The sequence below is a fragment of the Rhinolophus ferrumequinum genome, chromosome 18 (genome assembly GCF_004115265.2).
Source record: "Rhinolophus ferrumequinum isolate MPI-CBG mRhiFer1 chromosome 18, mRhiFer1_v1.p, whole genome shotgun sequence".
NCBI lineage: Eukaryota > Metazoa > Chordata > Mammalia > Chiroptera > Rhinolophidae > Rhinolophus > Rhinolophus ferrumequinum.
Window position 1 is genome coordinate 41798211 of NC_046301.1, and position 17749 is coordinate 41815959.

The window sequence follows — 17749 nt, forward strand, 5'->3', positions numbered from 1 at the left end:
CAACCGTTACCCAAAGTTGTCCCAATTTATATACCCATCAGAAGTGTGTAAGAATTCAGGATACTCTGAATGACAATCCCCAAATTGAGGGTAGTGAATACCTTTGAGAATGGATTAGGCACCCTAACATTTTAATAAGAAAAGAAAGACAAAGAAAAAACATATGCTTTGTAATTATGTATCTATTTTCAGGGACAAGATCATCACTCGTGAGCTTAGGCAAAACACAGAAGGTGCCAACAAAATGTATACACAATTTAAGAAAGGAAAGCTGTATTAAAATTGTAATACTTGATATATACCGATAACAAAAGATGAATACAAGTCACGTTGGACTTCTGCAATTACAAGAGGTGCTCAAAGTGGTTACCATCAACGTCCAGACACTTCTGATTACAGTGAACTACTGCTTCAGCAACGTTGACCAAAGCGTCCACTTGTATACATTATTTTGGCACCCCCAATATTTTACCTCAATTTTCTGATCAGTAAAGTGAGGTTAATAATGGCAATACTGGAGTCTTGGTGTGCTAGGGTATAGGATGACCATGAATGACCTGGCACAGGGCCCCACATTTGCAGGAACTTGAACTCCCCTGTCCTTTTCCTGGAACAACAAATCTATCCTCACCGTCCATGCGGGCCCCGCAACAAATGATCCCATATAAATTGGTCTGTTCCAGTTTTGAAAAAAATTAATAAAATAAATAAAGAGTCCACAAGCTCTGTCTGTAACAAGAGCCAGTGGCTTTTCACCTTTTGAGTCTGAATAGCCCTCTTAAGGCTAAGGAGAAAAGCCTTTGATCACGGCCTCTGTGTGAACGGAGAATGGCTACCCTCTTGATCGGGAAATGCCCTCAGAGTCTGAAGGCTTATTAATTAATAGTCTCCAGCTTCTTATTCCTCAGAATCAATTACATTGGTTCTTTATCATTTCCATCACATTAGAATAAAGCGAACCCACAGTTATTATCTGTCCCTAGGCGGGCCCTGTTTTCTCAGATGCTCATGACGTCCTGCTGTTCTCAGCTTTCCCACATGTGGTCCCTCTTCCTATCTCTGTCCACGCTGACAGCAGATCACCCCACTCTGGGTTAGATGTGTTTGCCTACTTAAACCTTCTTTGGGAGAGGATGTTGTTTAAGACATTTATGTATGTATGTATGTATGTATGTATGTTGCATATTTTTGAGATCTAAATACTAGGAATACGATGACAACACAGGAAGAAGTACAGTTCCACCCGATGGAACTTTCTGCGATGACAAGAACATTTCCTATCTGTGATGCCCACCACAGAAGTGACCAGCCACGGGAAACTACTGAGCACCGGAAATGAGACTAATGAAACTAAGGAACTGAATTTGCAACTTCACTTAATTTTAATTAATTTAAATTTCACAAATTTCACAAGGTGGCTAGTGGTTGTCATTAGCAGGACAGCACAGGTGTAGAATATTTAGAAGATAGGTGATGCAGATATCAGCAAATCAAGTGTTTAAGTTGAGTACTGCTACCTATCAATCAACTTCCTAACTTTCTGACTTGGAGATGATAAGCAATATAACAATACGGTTATCTCTTACAGAAATTCCTTTTGCTTTGCATTAGAAGTTAATTTTCAAGTTTTTAACTTACTTATGTTCTTTGAACTGTCATCTCTGGGAAGGATAATCTACTGTTTGATAAATGCTGTCTCTCTTGAATATCCCTTGATAGTCCCAACAGTACATTACTGCTTTATAGTGCCTATTAAATAACATTTTGACATTTCATAGTTAAAAATTTGGAAAATACCAAAAGAATATAGAAAATAAGAACTATCCAAACTTTTGAAGTTATTCCTTTTAGTCCTTTTGTATGTACACATAATAATAATGATATAATGACAATAGATAATACTCATATAGTCTTTACAATAGGCTAGACACTGTTGCTTTGCTATCACTTATTTTAATTTACTTCATTCTCTGAAATACATACTATTCTTACTCCCATTTTAAAGAGGAAACCAAGTCACAGAGAGATCAAGAGACTTGCCCAAGATGAAAGAGCTAGTAAGTGGAAGAGCTGGAATTTGAACCCAGGCAACTGGCCCCAACTTGTCCTCATATATTTAAACAAAACTGGGATTATAGTCTATATAGTGTTAAAATTTTGGGCTGTCATGGATTATGTTTTGAAATATATTTGGCAGCTGCATATATTTTATCATTTAACTACATTATATCATTTAAACTGCACATTTAGATTGTTTCCATTCTCCGATTAGTAATAGTGAAACATTCTTATGTTAATCTTTGTGCACATCTCTCATTGTTTAGTCGTGTTCAATTTCTAGGGGTCAAATTACTGGGTCAAAGGGTCTGAATACATGTTACATCTTTGATACACTTTCTAAATCATCTTCCATAACTATTGTACCATTTCACCAGTTCATTACATTTACTTTTCCTCTAAAAAGGGTTATGTCACTGATAACAAGTTTGTCATGTCTTCTGTGAAGCTCAGAATGTTTCCTGACTCAAATTTTTGTTTTATTCTTAATTAATAGAATTCATCTGTTTTTTTGTTTGTTTATTTATTTATTTATTTTTGAGCACTTTGAGGTTCACAAATTAAGTAGAAAGTATAGTTTCCACATATCACTTCACTGATCTTCAGTTTCCTCTGGTAACATCTTACATCGGTGTGGTAAATTTGTTACAATTGACATGGTTTATTAACTCAAGTCCATAGTTTAGGGTTCATTCTGTGTAGTACATTTTGTGGGTTTTGACAAATGTATAATGATATGTATCCATGTATCCACTATAGTATCATACAGTACAGTTTTTACTGCTCTAAAAATCCCCTGTGCTCTGCCTATTCATCCCTCCCTGTTTCCCACAGAGTCCTTTGCAACTAAATAGCTTTATATCGTCTCCAGTTTTGCCTTTTTCTGGCTTAGTTTTTGGTGAATGTGCTTTTACTTTCCCAATGGATCAGCCCCGAACTTCACTCTGTTGAGTCTAGCCACTTGTCCAAGTTGAAATACTACCCATGTTCTCTAGCCAACCATGAGTCATCCAAACAAACAATACTGACCCCTTCTAAAGATAACCAACATCTGATCTCTGAGTGTACCTTATATCTCCACTGTTTTGTCTATCTTAGTACTTCCCTAAGGCAGCGCCCCTGCCAGGTACCTCACCCAAATCTTCTCAGAGGCCAAAGGGACTCATCTGCTACATAGCACGGGGGCCGTAGAATTTCTAAGGCAAGTCTCCTGAGCAGCTGATTCCAGGATCACTTTGTCCAGTAAGACTCCTTCCATGTTACATAGGTTAAATGAATAAGATGCTGTTATTAGCTATCAAATGCCATGATATACACCAGAGAACTTAAAACTGATGTGAGAGATTTCAAGGAGGAACAAAATAAAGCCCATCGGAACTATTCAGCTGATATTATGGAAAAGCCCTGAGTGCTCAGGGAAAACATGAGACAGAGGAGACTACATGGGGATAGACGGAACTCTAATAGGAAACCTTCCCTGCTCTTTGCCATACCTGCTTGGGCAGGAGACTGTCATTCTCCACCAGTGTCCTCCACCTTATTACCAACATCTCTTGTTACATATATCAATATATCATATATTGTTACAGGGCATGTTATTAGAGTTCTTTGCTGCTGAAGGAAGGAAACCTAAGACTTTCTAATTTTACAGCCCCTGTTAATGAATACATTTATAGGTTTTCCAATATTAAAAAAATAGCAAAATGCTTTTCATCCTGTTTGAAAAATGGACAACAAAACCTCAGAAGGAGCTGGGTCAGTACCACCCAGACCATCATATGAAGAATACGGAGCAGAATCCAAAGTGCTCATCCTCCTACCTCCGAAGATGTAACCCCAAGTCTAACAAAGGAGCCCAGGAGGACCAAGCAGAAAACTCATGCTGGTGTCACTGCGGTCACCACACTTACCGTTCTGGGTGAGCTTTGTGGAGCAAATGAGGGTGGCAATCTGAAAGCTGTCTTTTGTGCTATCCTTGGTTGGAGTCAAGTTGGCCAGGGTTTTGGGTGCTTGGAGCTCTTTCTCTTCCATCTCTAGCTTGGTTCCAGGTAGGGTCAGGTAGAACTTAGCATCTTCCATTTTCTTGTTGTCACCCTGAAAAGGAAGCATGTTAGGAACACCAAAGGATGGGCAAAACCTCTTACATGCAAATAAAAATAGTATCGATCAGCAACACAGTGCGTTTCCAGCACAAGAAATGGGATTTCATCAAATCAGACGTAGATCCCTTCCAACTCTGAGACACTGTAATACCTTCCCAGAGTTGGAGCCCGGAAATGATTTCAACATTGAATGAAAATGGAGTAAGTTGTGAACTAGACTTAGGAATATCCTAGGTCTCTGCAATAAATAAATACATATTAAAGAATAAGGTTGGATTTCATTTTCTTAAACCTCTAAATGGTCACAATCATATGTCATTGGGTTGGCTGGGTTCATGGGGAAGAAATAGCTTGTGGGGGAAAAACAGCTCGCTATGCCTTCAAAACTATTTGTGAACTAATAGCTATTAAGGACAATCAGATCAGATAGATGCATCTCAAAAAAGTTACGAACTCTGTGATACTGTTGGATAAATGAGATCTTCCAGCATCTACTTTCTACTCTAAAAATCTCAGTAGAGGTGATGGCTCTGTCGCAGTTAGAGGGAAGAAGGAGGACAAAACTGTCACGGAAAGAAACGAAGCCCGATAGCAGAGAAATGGTGCCTGGCTCTTGCTGATAGGAAAACCACATCCTACTACGCCCACCACACTCTAACCAAGCCCAACAGTGCAACTGTCTGTGTTCCATGCAGGATGACACAAAGAGCAGAAGGCAAGAAGGCAGCCCTTGACTGTTCACCACCAGGCAATGCCATTTGCAGGAGAGGGAGACCAAATAATAATGCAACTCGCTCTTTCCAGAAAGGGGGTGGGAGACCAAGCAGCTGCTGCGACATAGTCCACTGTGTTTCTAGACTTTAAGGGATAAACACACATAGCTCTGGACAAGTTTCTAATGTTTTTTTACACATAAATCTGAAAGGAACCTTAAGAACCAATTTTAGAGAGAGCAAATATTTCCCCAGCCGTTTTCTGAGCCTCATTCTGTTTGCACCACCTTATAAACCACCAGATCGTGCCTCCCATCCTGCAGGGTGGTGCCATCCGGGTTCATCAGTTTCACGAAGGCCACCCCAAATGCTCGCTCCGATTTATCTCTGGCTGAAAAGACAGAAATATGTGTCTGAGCAGTGCAGAACGATATCAGGAAGTGATGGCTATGATAACTGATTTCACATTTTGCTTTGGGGGGTGTTGTTTAATCATGCTATAATCAACACAGCTCAGCACGCTACAATAAGTCGTGTGTGCTGGGTGTGTCACAGGCTTCTTAAAGGAAATGTTTCCCAAACTTAAATCTTCTGGTACTCCCCATATGCTCCTCTCCCTACATTGGCAAATGAATGAGGCCAGCAACCACCCGATTCTATACATCAGAAATGTGGGTGTTGACACCAATGCAGCGCCCATGTCAGCTCCATATGCTGAATACCTCTGAAACCTGTGCCTTTTCGGCCCATTCCTTCTGTTCCCACCCAAGTCCAGGCCACCCTCATCTTTCCCTTGATCTTTCTCACCAGTTTCTCTGTCTCCAGTCCTTATCCACCCATTACTTTCTCTACACTGTAGCCAGAGGGAGATTTCCAAAATCAAATCTAACCAGGTCAACTACTCTGTATATCAACAAAATACATTCATGAGGTTTCTACTCTCCTCTTCCTTCCAAGATATTAGCTCGTGTACCAGAAGTGGACGTGTGTGCTCTGTGGCATTTGGGGAGGAAGGTCCAGCCACTCAAAGAAACACAGCACCCCCCTCCTGGTCTTTAGGTATGGCCTCTGAGTTCCCCATGTACCCCACTTAGACGTTGATGGAGGTGGTAACTTATGACCTGTTCTCACTATAGGTACAACTCTAAGGTCTGCTGTAACTCATGTGTCCCCAGACGGGCTGAGCAGTAATCCACTGTATGATTACACTACAATTTGTTTATCCATTCTCCTTTAGATGACCATCTGGGCTATGTCCAATAGAAGGGTATTATGAATAAAGCTGTTATAAACATACCAAACCACCACCCATAAAACACCCTTTAATGGCTCCTCCATAACATGGTTCAAAATAACTTTCATCGTTCATGATCTGGCTTCAGCCTGCCTATAATCAGACAACAGAGATGTCAATCAGATTCTATCATTTACTAACAATGTGAACTTGGCCAAGTATCTCATCTTCCTCTGCCTCAGTTTCTTTATGTATAAATGTGGATAAAAGTAGTATGTACTTCATCAGATTACTGTGAATGTAAACAAATCGTGTATACATAAAGTTTCACTTGGTGCCTGGTACAAACTAATAAGGCTTGGAAAATGCTAGCTTAGTATTATGTAGAACCATAATACTGATATTATTAGAACTGATATTTGACTATTTGATATTGATCTACAAAAGCGCAATTTCATGTGGTTCATCCTAATGTTATGACTGCTCCCCCTGTTCCCACTTCAGCCCTATTGAGCTCACTTTGGTTTTCAAACACATTTCTCCACTGTCATCTTTCACTGGGTTAACTTCGACTCACCATCAAGTCTCAGATAAGATGTAGGAAATCTCAGCCTCAATCCCCAGACAGAGTTAGGAATTGTACTCCGTGCTCCCTTACAATTCTGCTGCTGTCACACATATCACACTGTTCTGAACCTAATCATATGGTTTCTTGCTCATCTTCCTAACTAGACCAGAGACTCTTCAGAGCAGGGGCCCTGTCCCATTTACTATCATATACCTAGGGCCTGGCCTGCAATCTGATATGTAGATGGGTCCAATATATTCAGTTGGGAAGCAAGAATGGCATTTTTATGAAGTGCTGAATGAGAACAAGACACTTGCAGAAATTTTGTGACCCGAAAACCATCATTTTTCTCCGTTCACACTTTTTTACAAGCTGTAATCGAAGACTTGAAATAGTTCTTGCATGAGGAAAATAGTAATTCTGGGCAACAACAGATTAAACAGTTTCAGATTAAATAGTTTTCTGGCTGCAGGACTTCTCAGCAATATGGATGTCTCAGCAATATGGATTCATACACTGTGAATGTCTAAGAGGGAGATAAACATACGAGGTGTGATCAAACAATATGGTGAATGTTTAAATAAAAAAAAAAATTATTACAGTAAAAGACACATTGCCATTAATCCCCCTCAAATACTACCCCTGGCTTTGAACACACGTATCCCATCATTCTTGCCAGTTTCTGAAGCCAGTTCTGGAAGTCCTCTTTCGTGAGTGTCGTTAGTTGTGCTGTCGTGGTTGTCTCCATGTCCTGGATCATTTTGACTTTGGGGAAGAGCCAGAAGTCGCAAGGTACAGATCCGGTGAATAAGGTGGATGAGGACACACCACAATGTTTTTATTTGACAGAAATTGCCGTACCAGAAGCAATGTGTAATACAGAGCGTTGTCATGATGGAGGATGATTTACAGCACACTTTAAAACACACCTTCTCTCAACCGTAGCTCACACCGACTGCACCGAACAAGTTGAAACTTGTTACACACTGTTCCTAAGGTTCAACACACAGCTGCCCATATCAAAGATCCCTGCCTTTCTCTTGGATGGCATTTGGCAGCTGCATTTACCGTATTTTGTGATCACAACAGAAAGGTTCAGGGTCATACATCACTTCTGGTATGGCAATTTCTGTCAAATAAAAACATTACGATGTGTCCTCATCCATCTTATTCACCAGATCTGGCACACTGCAACTTCTGGCTCTTCCCCAAACTCAAAATGACCATGAAAGGTAAACATTTTGAGTCAATTCAGGACATCAAGGCAGCCGTGACAGTGCAACTAAAGACACTCACAAAATGTCCTTCGATAGATGATTGAATAAAGAAGTCATGGTATATAAACACAATGGAATACTATTCTGCCATAAGAAAAGATAACAGTGCTATTTGCGACAATATGGATGGATCTTGAGATTATTATGCTAAGCAAAGTAAATCAGACAGAAAAAGTAGAGAACCATATGATTTCACTGATATGTGATATATAAAACTGAAAACAACAAAAAAACAAGAAAAACAAATGAAGAAACAAAACTCATAGACACAGACAATAGTTTAGTGGTTACCAGCGGGTAAGTGGGGAGAGGGGTAGCAGATGAGGGTAAAAAACGGATCAAATATATGGTGATGGAAGGAGAACTGACTCTGAGTGGTGATCAAACAATGTGATATATATAGATGATGTACTACAGAATTGTACACCTTAAATCTATGTAACTTTGCTAACAATTGTCACCTCAATAAACTTGAAGGGAAAAAAAGATACTCATGAAAGAGGACTTCCAGAACTGCTTCAGAAAGTGGCAAGAACGATGGGATAAGTGTGTTCAAAGCAAGGGGGGATATTTTGAGAGGGATTAATGGCAATGTGTCTTCTACTGTAACACATTTTTTAAAGTTTAAACATTCATCGTATTTTGTGATCGCACTTCGTGCAGCATTTCCTATTCCTATTCAACTTTGTCATAGAGCATCTATTAGTATCTTATAGACCTTCGGTATTCACAGAACACAGCTGGAGGGAAATTCTGATACAGAATGATAACACAGATCTTGAAAGCCCAGAAAAAATCATTTTTTTTTTCTGACTTCCTTAGCACCGATGAATTCTGAAATAAAGAAGCCAAGTATCTAGTTTCCAAATATCTTGTTCTCCAAACCCACAAAAGCACTGTCAAACAAGAGTAAATACGTTTTTGATGGAAATGTTGTGAACCTCCAAATACTTACATTCCTGCGATGATCGGTGTCGGAAGGTAAACCTTATGTGGCAGCGAGCAACCTCTTCTATAGCAATGGATACCTGCATAATAAGACGAAATTAATAGTTTATAGATATGCACAGTATTTTATACTCATAGCTCATTTTATAGAATTAGGCTCATTTTTAACGTCTTCTCACAGCACTAACTGCAACAGAGTGAGATTTGGCAGGTTTCATTCAAAGGAGATGTAGCTATTTCCAAGCCAAAGAACCTCAGGAGAAGCTGTGTGTGATAGATGCTGAGAATGGAGATGCTACAAGTTTCCAGGATTTTCTCAAGGACGAAACAGGAAATGCTTAGAAGGAAAAGATCAATACTTTGAGGTCTATGTAGGACTTTTTAGACTGCAGGGCATATATTTGTATTGCAATAATTAGGGTCTATAATAGAAAGAAAAGATACATACTGGGGACAAGAACCCTTTCTGAGGCTTATGTAAATAGGGGGGGGCAGGGAACACAGAGGCATGAGACATTGGAAAGAGCAGAGAATTTGTGGCCAATAGTTAAATAAATCCTGGCATGATTATATAATGGACTACTATGAGAGTATCTAAAATTACGTTTCTGAAGACCTTTTTAATGCTTCAAGATAAGTCGTTTTTAAAAGCACGATATACCTTTGTGTAAACAGCGTCATTCAAAATGTATGAAGTATACAAAATTGGGGAAAGTAGTTTTGAATTGAGATAGCAATGCACATTTTTATTTTCTGAGGTTTCTATGGAGAGCTCATAAGACTTTGACAATCAGAAAGAGCTGATGGAGCCTGGGATTCGGAAACAGTGGGCTGCAATTTAGACTCTGACACTAAACAGCTATAGAATCTCGGAAGTCACTCAACTTCTTTGAGTCTCAGCCACCTAATCAGAACGGGCCTTACAACATTGACTGGTTTAGTCCCAGGGCTATTGAGAGGCTCATGTGAGATGAGTGATCGGAAAAGCAGTTTGGAACTTGTTATATCCATATTTAAATCAAAAGGAGGCCCAGAAAACTTGGTTAGAGGCCAAGAAAGAAAAAAATGTTAGGCAACTGCTTGCAGGGTGTGAAAATTTCCACTTGGTTTTGGACCATCTTGGCAACCTGTTTACATCAAATTTCTACAATTTATGAAGGAGAATGTTATTTAAGAATTCCGAGTTTCTTAAAATACAAATATGTGCATATGGAATTATAATTACCAATTCATTTCTTGTTGCACATCATAGGCAAACCTGTTAAAACTTCAGGGTAAAGTAGGAACAATTTGTGGGTAAAACGAAGAAAGGAATCTAAACAAGGCTTACTATGTGACTGGGGTTACAAACGGTGCATTCTCACCTTGACAGTCTCATACCAACAGGGCTGCTTGACTTGATAATAGACTACTGATTTGTACTCTGAAATGCCGTCGTATCCAGCACCGGGGTGAATTGCTTTCTTTGGATGGAAAAACAAAAATTAGGAGGGCATGTTATTATCTAGAACAATAAGAATATCCTACACACCAAGCAAGAGCCCTCTGCCCTCCATCCCCACGCCCCCACATTCCCGACACTGTTCCCCATAAGCTGATTGTATCTGCAGGGTGAAGAGTAGAGTAAGAATGCGTTTCTACCACTATATTTGAGGGTCTAAGTGTGGTAGTTGCTTAGGGACCCAGTGCTATCCTAACACTCCTCTTTGCTGCAACTTTTAGTCTCTTGTCCCTCCCCAGTGACACATGCTCCTTTCTGTCTTCTTCTTTTCTGTGTCAGGGAACAGAAACCCAGTGAGGGTGGCCAGGACCTATGCACATGAGCAGATGCACCAGTGTGTGAGGCCCTGTCTACACTCTGCTTTAAGGACCCGGTATATAAGTACAGCATGTTTGCAGAAACTTAGGGCTATGTCTTTTCCTAGCAACGAATCACTTAGGGCAGAGCCAGGCCTCAGTGGGGTTACTTCCCAGCTACTTAGCAAAGCTGTAAACTGACCAATCAGGAGAAGACGTGTATTTCAACTTATAGGATTCAGGGCTCTATCAATAGCACAAATAATTCAACCCCATACCATGGCTCACAGCCTTTTTTTTAAATTTTTTTTATTAGTTTCAGGTGTACAAAATAATGGACTAGTTAGACATTTATCATTTATATCCCTCACACAGTGATAAGCCCTCTCCCACTATCTACTACCCCTCTGACATCGCATACAGCCATTACATTTCCACTGTCTTTATTCCTTGTCCCTCCAATACAGAACACGACTTTGACTTAGTCGACTGTTTGGATATGTTTCCTTCAAAGATTTTCATATCTATGAAAGTGATGGGGAAATGACAAAGCTTTGCCCTTCACTGCCTTGGGAAGGAGGCAGTCAGTGAGCTGAGTGAACTGAGAGCTTGATTTGTGGATTCTAAGGCAGGTTAACTATGGCTCATACAGAGGAGCCAGATGTCAGCTGAGACAATGAAAGCCTCCTGCCTATCCTCTCTGAGGTCAGAATCAAGACTCACTCCTTCTCCATATGGACAGAATGCTGCGACAGATGGTGGAACTCTGGACTGAAAGTCAGAATACCCGGATCCATTCCTAGCTCTACCACAAATACTTGTGTTTCCCAGAGAAAACAACTTAACCTTTTTGGGCTGCAGTGTCCTGATTACTAAAACTATCGAGTAATGGTAGGTGACCTCTAACCAAGAAACTTCCAGTTTAACAGCTCTCTAATCGGCATGTCTCCTCTGGCTCTGCTCACCCAGGTGGAGGAAATCTGCCTTTCAATGCCACTTCGTTCAAGCCCCAGAGGACCTTAAAGGGCTTCCAAGTGGCTACATAATTTGAAAATAATAAAACACCTCTGCATCAGAAGCATACACATGAAATCATTAGTGGCATGAAATATTTCTCAGCATCGGAGAAATATGAAAATAAGAGTCTCAATGAGTATATTAGTAAAACTGGCAATTACTAATCACAAATTTAACAGGCTTCATATTTTTTCCGTATAAAAAAACTAAATGCACCTTCAGGTGGAAAGCAACTAACATCAGGCCAAAAGTCCCTCGTTGTTGTAAAGAAGTGTGTGACAGCAGCAGGATTTCTGGGCCGCGGTGTGTACATACCTCCAAGGTGTTGCCCTCCTCATCGTACACAGACATGGTCACCTCCACATTCTTCGGCGTCTTCTTTTTCCCTTTGTCAAACTCTCCATGAATCAGGGTGACATAAATATCATTCCGAACATCTCCTGCAACATGACAACCCATCCTGTGAGTGGTGCTGAGAGAAGTCACATTTAATTTTCAAGATGTTAACAAGATAAACTATAAGTGAATATATGAATCGCCAGATCTGACTTTATAGTGAACGAGTCATACAACAGTTTTTATGTGTATTGTTCTCTTCCGCTTACCTCATTTTACCTTTCCGTACATACCAGTGTTTTTGAAGTGTAGTTTTTTAAGAAATGAACTCTTTTCAACCGTAATCCTTTGTTCCATTTATTAATTGCTGTCTAATAATAAGTACACAATATATTTTATTAGGTCATAGTGGCAGATTTTGTTTTTTAGTGATGCCTTGCTTGAAGAGTGTGATACTTGAACACGTTTGAAAATAATGAAGGCTAATGTGCTGTTTGTTATGTGCTGTTTTCAAAGTGTCTTATACGCAATAACTTATTCAATTCATATAACAACCTGATGAGACAGACACTGTTTCTTAAAGCCCATTGAACACTTCATGTTTATTTAAATCAGCTTATTGTTTTTACTGATATAAGAAGATTTTCTGCTTGTCATATTTTTTGGTTAACCAGTACAAAATTTTAAAAATGAATGAATTAATAAATGTGTAGCCCTCGATAGTGAAGAAAAATTTTTAATGTAGATACATAAAAATTTTTAATGGAGATACATAAATGACACCTGGAAGGCATAAAAGGCATACCAAGTTCTCGGATGGGAAGACTCAGTATTTTAAAAATAACTCCAAATTCTGTATTGTATTAAACTGCCTCCTAATGTGAAATAAAACCTTATAGCATTACAAAAAAATTGGGGTGCATGCTTAGAATACATGATTTTCATCATTTATTTGACTAGAAAAAAAATTTAAGATATTGCTCACCATTAGTGAGGATGAAGAAAAAGGGGCTTATTTACATATTACAGTTTGAAATCTTAATTGACATACTCATTGTCAATGGAGAAGTTGACAGTTTGTGTCAAAAGCTTTAACTGACACAGCAACTTTATTGGTAATATTTGTCCCAAAGTATTAAAAATGTGGGCAATGATTATCCATAATGATATTCATTGTGATTTTTTTTATGAAAGTGAAAACTTGGTAACAGCCTCAATTTCCAACCATTGATGGCTCTTTGAATAAGTGATGGTACAATCGGATGAGATAATTTTCATTTTAAAAACTCAGCACCTACTCTGTGCCAAGCACTGTGCTATATGTTTGGGAGACGATGGTGAGCCACATACAGCTTACAGTCTGGCGGGGAAGAGAAGCCTGATCAGATAACCACATGATGAAATGCAGCATTACAAATGGAGGAACAGGCCAGGCTCTGTGAAAGCACCACACTAGGTCCCAACCTTGACTGGAGGGTGTGGGAATCTTTCCTTTGACCTGATACTGGAGGGATGAAAGTAAGAAGGAGCGAGAGCAGCACATGCAAAGGCCCAGAGGTAGTAGACATACGATGGAAGTGTTCACAGTAAGGGGGGATCTGGTATGAGATGAAGCTACAGAGACAGACAAGAGACAAGTCTCCCTGAGGCTTGTAGGCCAAGTTAAGAATTTATATCTTCATCCTATACATAAACAGAAGTCAACAAAATGTTGTCAGGAGGGAGAAGTGGACAAAATCATAAAAGATTACTTATGCTATAGTGTGGAGAAGAGGATACAAGGCAAAAAAGAACAGAAACAGGGAAACCAGTTAGGATGCAACATGGTGGTTGCCCAGGGAAGAGATGACAGTAGCTACAACTCAGGTCGTGGCAACAGAGATGGAGAGAGGGGATGTGTTGAGAGGCCTTTCAAAGATAAAACTGGCAGGTCTTATCCACAAATGTTGTGAGAGGTACAAAGGACAGGGAGGGGTCAAGGGTGACTTTCAGGCTTCTTGTGTGTGCAACTGGATGGATGGGGGTGCCATTCTCTTGGATAAAACACAGCAGAAGAGCTGAGTGTAGATGCACAGGGTTACGAGTCCCAAATGGGGATTCTGAGTAAGAATTACCCAATTAAAGAGAGGAGAAGAGTGATCAGGGGTGAGAACAGTACCTGCTAAAGTCCTAGGACAGGAACTAGTTGGATCTATGGTAATGGAGTTCAGAGAAGGGGTCCTGGGGTGGGAGATAGGGATTTGAAGGCAACTAACATACAGAGGCAAAGGGAGAAGATGAGATCAGCGAGGGAGAGAATATAAGTCAGAAGCAAAAGGGGCCTGGTATGAGCTGAATTGTGCCCCCTTCATTCTTCAGTTGATGTCCTAACCCTCAGGACCTCAAAGTGTGACTGTATTTGGAGATAGGCCCTTTAAGGAGGTGATTAAGGGAAAACGAAGTCATATGTTGGGCCCTAATCCAGTACGACTGGTGTCCTTCTAAGAAGAGATTAGGACACAGATAACACACAGACCAAGGGGTGACCACGTGAGGACACAGGGAGAAGGTGGCCATCTGCAAGCCAAGGAGCGAGGCCTCCAAGGAAACCAAACCTGCTCGCACATTGAACTTGGACTTTCAGCGCCCAGAACTCTTGGGACATAAACTTCGGTTGTTTAGGCCTCCCAGTCTGTGGTCTTTTATGGCAGGCCTAGCAAACTAATACAGGGTATAAGGACCAACTATGGAGGAACTCTAACATTTAACGGTGAGGCAGAAGGTGATAAGGTGACAGAGGAGGCCTAGGGGAGTCCTCACATAAAGGAATGAAGAAAAGGAAAAGAGTGTGCGGTCACTGATGATGAGCGGGGAATGTTTCAAGAAGGGAATGATCAACAGTGTCACGTGTTGCTGAAAGACCAGACATAATCATTAGGCTAAAAACTATCCGTTGGACTTAGTGGTATTGCAATCTTTGGTGACTCTGGGGACAGCCATTCTGGAGCAGTGGGAGGGTGACTAGCAGGTATGAAAACAAGAGTATATAATCGCTTCTGAGAATCTAGCTGAGAAAATGAGGGCAGGAAGAAAGAACGCCTTAGCTAGGGAAGAAAGTGGAGTAGAGAGAAGAGATTAAGACACATCTGGAGCTTGTTTGAATGGCGTTGAGAAGGACCTATGAGGTGAGGGATTTGGTCTAGATCTATATTTCTCAAACCTGGCCAATCACCTGGGGAGCCCTGGTCTTACAAACTGAATCAGAGTTTCTGGAAAACTCTGGAAATCTGTACTTTAATGTTTCCCAGGTGATCCTGATTAGCTGATCCAAGATTAGCATTTGGGAACCATCAGTTTAGATGATTTTTAAAGTCTGTTATATCCCTGGCAGTCCTACTGATACACAGAATCTTTCCAGCCAGATTTCAAAGATAAATTCCCTTTGTCCAAAGAAATAAACTTCTCTACTTTATTTTTTCAGATGTCTGTCTTGTTGTAGCAATAAAACTGCCTTCAGTTATAGGAATATCATGAATAGTTGTTTTTTAAACAAGAAGACAAAATATTTTCCCAGAATATTGATGAATATGTATTAGGGTGAAATGGCTCTGGAAGGCAGATGAAGATTAACTATTCTTTCATGAGGATAGTTAATTCCTATTTTATAGCTCTTTTGTTCATTCATTCCACAAATATTCTTTTAATACCTACTTATGCAGACAATAGGTGCAGCAACAAATTATTACTGTTCTTTAATCTCTCAAAGGAAGAATAAGATCTTGTATTACTTTAAAAGCACCTGTATTTCTGTGATAGATAGCTTCATTTTCTAGAATTTTCCCAACATGCCAAAGATTTATTTATATATTCTATCTGTCCATAGAACATATAATATATTCACATTTTATTATTTATTTATAACACGTATACTTTTTATAACACATACATATGTCACATAAAGTTCCCTGAGGGAATGATTTCATTCTACTGCTATAAAGATTAAGAAATTAAATGGGTTAAATCAGTGAATTCAAGAGAACACATATGCCGATCACCAACATGTGGTGGCAAGCAAGATGAAACTGAAGGAAGAATCTGCAGAGTGTTTGCCTTCTTGTCCCCACATGTCTGGGGAAAGCTGGAGCTGAAACAACTGGAGCAGGGGGTCCAGCTGGGACTGAACTGAGCAGGTATCTTGCTCGAGTTTCCTGGTAAGGAGCTCACGATGCTGGTGATATCATCGTGAGAAAAGGTACATGCAAACGAAGCAGATTATTCTCAGGGTGGAGAGCCTGTGCCATCATTAGCTCTACTTGATGAAGGTCTAGGGAAGCATTTCAGAGGGGCTGATGCAGAACACAGAGGAAGAGAGCGTGAACAGAAACATTGAGTTACGTGTAAAAGCGTTATCTTGGGCTTGCACACTGGGTAGATTTTCAAGGCACTGCAACCCTGTTTGGATCTCCCACTATCTTGATATTACTGACTGCAGATAACTAAATATATAGATCCATGTTGTTTCATGACCTGTTAGAAGTAACTGCTTCATGGAAGGCAGTCCTAGAAGAAGCAGAACAGAATCCAGCAAAGTGTTTACCTGGAAGTATTATTTCAGGAAAGCCCATTTTTCGGGCAATTGCTGTCGATCTATCCACCAAGTGTGAAAAATTCTTCTGAACCTGCGCGAGGTCACCTGGTAATAGCTTCAAGGACACCCAAAGTCCTTTAAAGAAATAAAAGGTAAACTGTTAGTTCTCTGTATGAGCTACAAACACACACGCAAACACTGAGAAAAATGTGTTGTGTTGCTATGCAGATACCATATTAAAAAGATGAAAATTCTCCCTGAGTTCACTTATAACTTTAACGACAATCCCATCAAAATCACCACAGGACTTCTTCAAGAGTTTGACAGAGCTGTGATAGATGTGCACTTTGGGGAAAGAAAGAGTAAGATAGCTCCCATCCGACACCAAAATGCTGTAAAGCTTTCGTAATGTGTGATTGTAGTAGTAAATATATTTATATATATCAGTGAACACGAGATTAAGTACTGTACTATATGACAATTTAACGAAAGAGGAATAACAAACCATGAAAAAAGAAACAACTTTATAAATGTGGTGGGATAATTTTCTTGCTATTTAGAACAGAATCGACCTAATCTCTCACCTCACGTTTTCATTAAAATAAATTCCTAATATGAAACAAAGTAAATAAAAAAAAACAGGAAATGAAAAGAAAAAATAAATGTATAGTAATGAAATCTCTGAGCATGAACCATTTTTCTAAGTAGAGAAACAAATGAAATCACAAAAGCAAAAGGATTATCTGTATACAAACTGAAAGTATTGATATCTGTATAAAAGCAAAAGGCATACTACAAAATGGTGAAATAGTTAAAAGAAATTATAAATTTGTACTCATTAGCAGAAAACATTAAGATCCTCACAAGTAAATAGGATGTGACTAGACAACCCACAAGGAAGTACAGAAGTTAATAAATATTTGGCAAACCAAAAATTGAAAACATGTGTCCTAAACAAGACAGGTTATCTTCATTATACAAAGCGCTCATAAAAACTGAGAAGGAAAACTTTCGACAATTCATAAGTACATATGAAGGCCAGATAATTCACCATCAAGTAGTTTTTTTAAAATGTAAGACAACTATGGAAGTTTACTTTTCACCTTTCAAACAGGTAAAGGTTTTGAAATAT

At 39.5% G+C, this 17749-nt stretch overlaps 1 protein-coding gene across 1 annotated transcript in view; it reads right to left on the reverse strand.

The window, feature by feature from the left end:
• The window catches only part of DOCK5 (dedicator of cytokinesis 5), a 186050-nt gene that overhangs the window by 69341 nt on the left and 98960 nt on the right, over nt 1-17749 (reverse strand). Inside the window, exons 13-18 of the mRNA XM_033134262.1 lie at nt 16627-16752; nt 12030-12154; nt 10265-10363; nt 8908-8980; nt 5161-5264; nt 3969-4152 (exon numbers count right to left, since the gene is read on the reverse strand). Of these exons, the coding sequence (XP_032990153.1) occupies nt 3969-4152; nt 5161-5264; nt 8908-8980; nt 10265-10363; nt 12030-12154; nt 16627-16752 (711 nt within the window). The remainder of the gene's footprint in view (nt 1-3968; nt 4153-5160; nt 5265-8907; nt 8981-10264; nt 10364-12029; nt 12155-16626; nt 16753-17749) is intronic.